The sequence below is a fragment of the Oratosquilla oratoria genome, chromosome 8 (assembly GCF_046742065.1).
Source record: "Oratosquilla oratoria isolate Oo_2021 chromosome 8, ASM4674206v1, whole genome shotgun sequence".
NCBI lineage: Eukaryota > Metazoa > Arthropoda > Malacostraca > Stomatopoda > Squillidae > Oratosquilla > Oratosquilla oratoria.
The window spans coordinates 75,678,251-75,684,250 of record NC_134784.1 but is presented as its reverse complement, the minus strand read 5'-3'; the positions used below and the strand labels follow the sequence as shown (position 1 = coordinate 75,684,250).

General features: G+C 38.7%; 1 protein-coding gene across 7 annotated transcripts in view; it reads left to right on the top strand.

Annotated features, from left to right (window-relative positions):
- Positions 1 to 788: 788 nt before the first annotated feature.
- The window catches only part of LOC143027827 (uncharacterized), a 31,235-nt gene continuing 26,023 nt past the window's right edge, over positions 789 to 6,000 (top strand). For 4 of the 7 annotated variants that reach the window (XM_076189439.1, XM_076189441.1, XM_076189440.1 and 1 more), the window contains exons 1-2: positions 789 to 1,002; positions 4,909 to 5,038. In XM_076189439.1, the coding sequence (XP_076045554.1) occupies positions 4,914 to 5,038 (125 nt within the window). In that variant the 5' untranslated portion in view covers positions 789 to 1,002; positions 4,909 to 4,913. Of the gene's footprint in view, positions 1,003 to 1,250; positions 1,438 to 4,686; positions 4,725 to 4,908; positions 5,039 to 6,000 lie in introns of all 7 variants that reach the window. The other 3 variants (XM_076189437.1, XM_076189436.1, XM_076189438.1) reach the window with 3 other exon arrangements.

Below are 6,000 nucleotides of genomic sequence, written 5' to 3'. Positions count from 1 at the left end.
ACTCTTCGTGATAACGTGAATATGATCTGAAATGGATAGGCAATTTAATTCTTCATTTCTGATCACTGAGAGTCTAAAGTACCCTCTGGATCGGCATAAAATATGCAGGCAAAACCTCACACCGGTTTAATGAATGAAAAAATTACACTCTCTGAAAGGATGTTCTTGTCTGTACCGTCAAATTTTAGAGTGCTTGAGAGTGGGGCGGGGGCGGGAGTCGATGGGTGATAATGCGGTGGGAATAACCCAATTTCGGTTGACAGGACCTGCAGTTAAGGCGGTCACGCCTTTTGTGGTGGGAAAAATATTTAGTATATATTCCTGACTACTTAAAATTTGGTAAACTTCTTAAATGCATGAGGAAAATCATCGTGTGTTTATGTTCTTCGGATTTCTTGAATTCAATAAAGTTCCTGCAAAGTTTAACCTCCTCCTCCCATCAGTAATGTCATAGCCCAGTAAAAGGATATTATAATATTCTTCTTCGTGGTACCCATAGTAGAAATTTAACAATGTGGTATCATATAACTTTATCTCTATTAAATTCTTTCTCATTTAAGAATACTTAATATTTTAATCCAATTGCCGCCATGTTATTTTATTAATCTCATTATCATTCATTTGATAAGAAGTGTAATTATTAGTTCTCCTTAATTTTTTTAATGTTCTTTGTATTTGAAATACTGCGTTTTTATTACAAATGTAATATTAAAAAAATTATATGGCAGCTTGAAATTTTTTTTACAGTCTATAAAGTTGTTACACTTATTTAATTTCAGACAGTTTCAGCAGCGTGGTGGACCAGTTAGACGCTCGCTTGACACTCCGATTCAAAATTGTTTACGTTACCCGTGCCTTTTAAAGATGTGAACTCGAAAACCATTCTTCCTAAAGCAAAATTTACAGTCTCTTCGTAAGAATAAACTATTGTTAAATATATTTAAGTTTAAGAAATGCTTATTGAAATCATGACAGCCTAATTTTCGAAGTACAAACTGAAAGGTAAGAGTTGAAACTATTTTCGTGGAACGTAACAGAGGATTAGGTCCTTGACAAGTTGAGCCAATTTCAGGAACACAAGTTTTCATCGTTCAATATTTAAGAGTGCACACGTTTGATGTATTTAATACCTAGTGCATTTGTTGAACTATGAAGTGTATATACAAGTTTCATCGTTAGGGATTTAGTCCAGGAATAAAAATGACTTGTTTATGTGACTACTGCGGTACCGTTATTTCCCGGAGATACAGATCACTTGGGAGAGGCTCGCGCCGTGGAGTGAAGGCTTGCTTTAACATTTTATTAGCACCAGCATGTATTGAACCGCGTAAACTCGAAGATTGAAATATATTTCTTGGTTTCCCAAAACGTCCAATCCGGCCTCAAACAGGTGGCAGATACCACAATTGCAAACTGATAAAAGGAAGAACACGTCAGGTAAATAGAATCTGCAGAATCCTCATTGGCACATTCATGGTAGCTCCTCCTTATCCAAGAAGACTCCTTTGTCATATGTATACCCACCCCTTGTCTGTCATAAGCCTGCCCAGCCCAGAACTGTCACATCATAATCTTTGACAACTAAAATCTAAATCAAAATGCATAGTTGCTAAAGTACCTTGGCACTAATGTCAGACCTCAGGGGCTGTTCCCACTCCTCTTGGTGCTAAACATTTACAAATAAATTACCAACAATGTTTTATCATTAAATGTTCAATTTAACTAGGTTTGAATACATAAGTGTATTTTAGTAATTTGTTTTGCTATTTTCAACATGGGATGATAGGAGGGGAAGCATATAATGTTCTTGGTTAGGGCAGTTCTTACCTTGGTGAATCCTTACCTGGCTTAGTGTTAAAGAGGTAAGAGAACATAAAGCTCATAAGGGATGCCTCTTCTTGACTGTCTTACAATTTCAAACTGGTCATAATGACATCTGTTTTTATATACACATGTGCTAGTAATCACATTTTCAGTAAGGCCATTCCACTTATTCACTACCCTTGAAAAAGTACTCCAGTAGTGTCCTCTTATGGTGGTACCTATATTTCTATATATTTTTTCCCAGTCTTGTGTAACTATAATGATTTTTCCCTCAACAGGTGTTAAATGAAATGTACGGTTGTTCCTTTAGTACTAGTATTTTGTTAGCAGTAGCTAGTTCTTCCAGGTATTTATGAATTTTTGTCTTGCTTTCTTGAAGAGTAGGTTAGGAAATACCTAGTTTTTGCCAGTGCCCCCCGCCCCCCCAACCATAGATACCCCAAGATTATTGTGGGGGGGGGAGTGTCTCAGAAAGTATTAGATGGGATGAAACTGAACAAATTTGTGCTTCTATCCTTGGGGACAATATTGCATTGAAGACTTGTAGTTGTAGAGGGGGTAAAGGAGAAATTTAAGGAAGGTTGTAAAGATTAAGTGATCTACAAAGTGAAGAATAGTCTAATCAAAGTGCTACATGACTCTTATCTATAGAAGTGTCACTAAAGTCCCCAAGATTTTGATTGCATATTGCATGCAGTCAGTACCCTAACTTGTTAATATGAGGTTAATACTTTTAAGAACTGTAGTGACACCTCTACAGATTGGTTGCACTTATACTTTGATACACTTTGATGACTTCTGTTGGTGATCGACGCAGCTAGACCTGGGGTCCCACTGTGACCAGGCAACTCCCTCACATCAATGGTCCAATCGATCAGTTGGTTGGCGTTGGAGTTGGTGTATCCTGGTGTTGGTGGCTGGTCTGGTATTTTGGCCAACCATATATCCAGATGTTTTTTGAAGGTGTCTGGAGACACCCCTGTTATGTTTCTCAGTGTGGACGGGATGCAGTTGAACAATCTTGGCCCACTGAACGAGAAGCTGTTGTGTATTCTGGACTTGATGCTCAGTGTTGATCCAGGAGTAGTCCTCACATAGCACAACCTCCCTCTTCTTTGGTGGACTGTTTCTTGAATACAAGTGTTGGGCACCCTCTTTTCTAACACCTTCCAGGTGTAGATGATAATATAGCGTTCCCTGCACTGTTGGAGAGAAAACAGCTGCAACTCCTTCAGCCTCTCCCAGTAATTCAGTTCCTGGAGCCCATGTATTTTGCTAGTGAAAGTCCTTTGGGGCCCTTCAATCTCAATAATTTCTGATATTTTCTGGGGAGACCAAAGTTGGCAGCAGTATTCTAGGTGTGGTAGAACTAATGATTTCCACAGGGTTAGCATAAACCTTGGACTTCTTGTCTGGAGGGTACGTAGGATCCACCCTGATAACTTTCTCTAATAGTGGGAGACTAATCTCCAATGAAAAAAGAATGTAAATGGAATTTAACATCTAGATGTAATCATCACACACACTGAACACCTTATTCTACAATGCCCCACATTAACAATTTGTAGACAGCAACACATTTCATTGGGTGGCCATAGTTACCTGGGAGTTTAGTGTTTTGTACAAGATATCTGGAGTAATGGATTGATTGATCAACATCTATACCTCTTTTCAGATACCTTTCAGAAATATTTTACCATCTGACTCCACTTTTTGAGAGTAATAAAGTCTCCAAGGATAGAAGCACTGGTTATTGATGAAATAAATAAAATTAATGCTGCCCAAAAGTTGTTCAAGTGAAAATAAAGACCAAGGTGACTGAATGCATGGAGAATGTCATGAGTAGAAAGAAGTGGACAAATTAGAAGAGAGGAGAGCTTGTGTATGCATGGAAGGACATTGCAGCTCTAAGGGATGTTTTCATCTGCTTTTTAAATTACATGCTCCTTATGCTAACAATATTTTCATGGTCAAAGCCAGAAAAGTCATTTTCAGGGGTAATCAGTTGATTACCATCAGCTGTTGTTTATGCTTCGTTTTCACACTATCTGAATTTCCACTTCCTCTTACCTTCTACTTCTTTTTCTTATTGTACCACCACCACCCTTTGAATACTAGAGACCCCACCTATATCTTATGACTTTACCAAGTTTAAAGTTCTCATTTTGGTGATTACTTTTCCTCCGAGGGAAATACTTTGCATGTTTTCATTGACCACAACAACACTGGTGAACATCTAGGGCATATATCTGGTGTGTCACTCATGTTGGTATCTACCTATATACCAAGGGCTTCTTCCTCTTTTAAGGGAGGTAACCAGTCAAGGCATCCACACCTACCCATTCCACACCCATCCACCACCCTTGTTCTCCGCTTATCTTAGTTCCTCTTGGATGAAGGGTCATCCCTGTTCCCCGCCCACTGCCTGGGTATGGACTTGTATTAACCCATTAAACTCCGATGACAAGATTCTTGTCATTTAGACGAATAAAACAATCATAAAACACCAAAATGTTTGATCAAACAACACCAGAAAAATGTGACGTCAGTCCTCGCTTCGCGAAGCGAGGACTGACGTTCCTGTATGGGGCATTGACAGCAATGTCTATGCAGTCATATTTTAGGAATTTAAGGGACATCTTGTGAACCAGTTATGCAGCACTCTTGCATGATTGGAAGCTAGTATCCACTCAAGAAAAGAATGTTGATAACCTTTGATGGCTATTGTCCCTCTATTCAGCTACCCTTTTTAAATCTGTATCATCTTTGACTGCCTCTAAGGTGTGATTTTTATCCCCAAGGTAAAAGTTTTTGTTATAGCCAACAATATAGGGTACTAATTTATGGTTGTATATTTTTCAGTATCGGGGTGCTAGATCTATTCTGCAGGGCTTGCTTAGGTATCTATTCTTGTTGTCTAGTATGTCATGTCATGTCAGATTGTATGTCTGTTGTGTAACCAAACACAGTATTCTGGTAACAGTGAATTACCATAACATTCTTGTATATCACCAAGGTGGAGCAGTACTCATGCATGGGTACTGTATTATTAAAAAAGTTAATTGTGTTCTTGTTCTTTTGCAGACAAGATGAGTGTTCAAAAGGAAAACAGCGTCATGAAGCAGTTGTGGTCACTTCGTTCTGAGGACCCAACTCAGTATTATACTCTTGTCAAGATGCACTTGTCCTTTGCTACAGATCTGTCTACAGACCAGTAAGTTGTTTAAGAATATTAGACATCAATTCCATGTTTGTGCATCACCTCCATATTCCATGCTCTATCCATTCCTGTAACATCTGCCTTATTTCTTGAAAACCTTCTCTTCCTTGCTGTTGCCTCCCATTTATATTTCAAGTCTGTTCTCTATCCCTCTCGGTCCCCTCATGCAGAAAAGAAGACAGATTTCTCTGTCTTTTCTTTTTCTGCATGAGGGGACGAAGAGGTAGGTGGTCACCAATTTAATGAAGTGGCCCTGCTGTGGATGTGCTGTGTCTTGCGACATTGCTTTTGACCCAGGGCACTGGGCAAGATGCAGGGATGACCTGTCATCAAGGAGGAGCCAAAATAAGATGGAGGGGAGTGGAGTGTGTGGGATTTATTAATTTTTATTTATTTATTTATTTATTTATTTATTTATTTTTTGCTACCTCCCTTGTAAGGGGGAAAAAGCCTTTGGCATATGTATGTATGTATGTGCTCTATACACTGACAAATATAATCTTTCATAGAAGTTTAAATTTATTCATAACACAGTTGAATGAAGTTTTGACAATTCTAAAAATCATTATGGTTTAATTCTATTGAATAAAATAAATTATAGAAGCCAGGATAATAATTGTTGCCTCAAGTTCCTCTGACTGAAAACCTGCAGCCCTACATTTATTGAAAATGGTCCTCAGGCTTTACTATGTCACCACCTTTCAGTAATAGTAAAAAGGTGATGTAGTTGAAGTTGAGGGTCCAGTCAAGACATTGATCTCAAGACTGCACCTGATGGAGGTGAGGGTGCTGACATTTGGGCAGCGTGGAGAGATTCTCCAACATCATCTCACAAGACCACTTGTAGGCACTTCTCACAGATGAAAAACATTAATTCATACACAAGAATGAAGGAGACTGCAAGAGACCACAAGGCCCACACTAGGCATTTCCATGTCCATTTCCACCTGTCATCC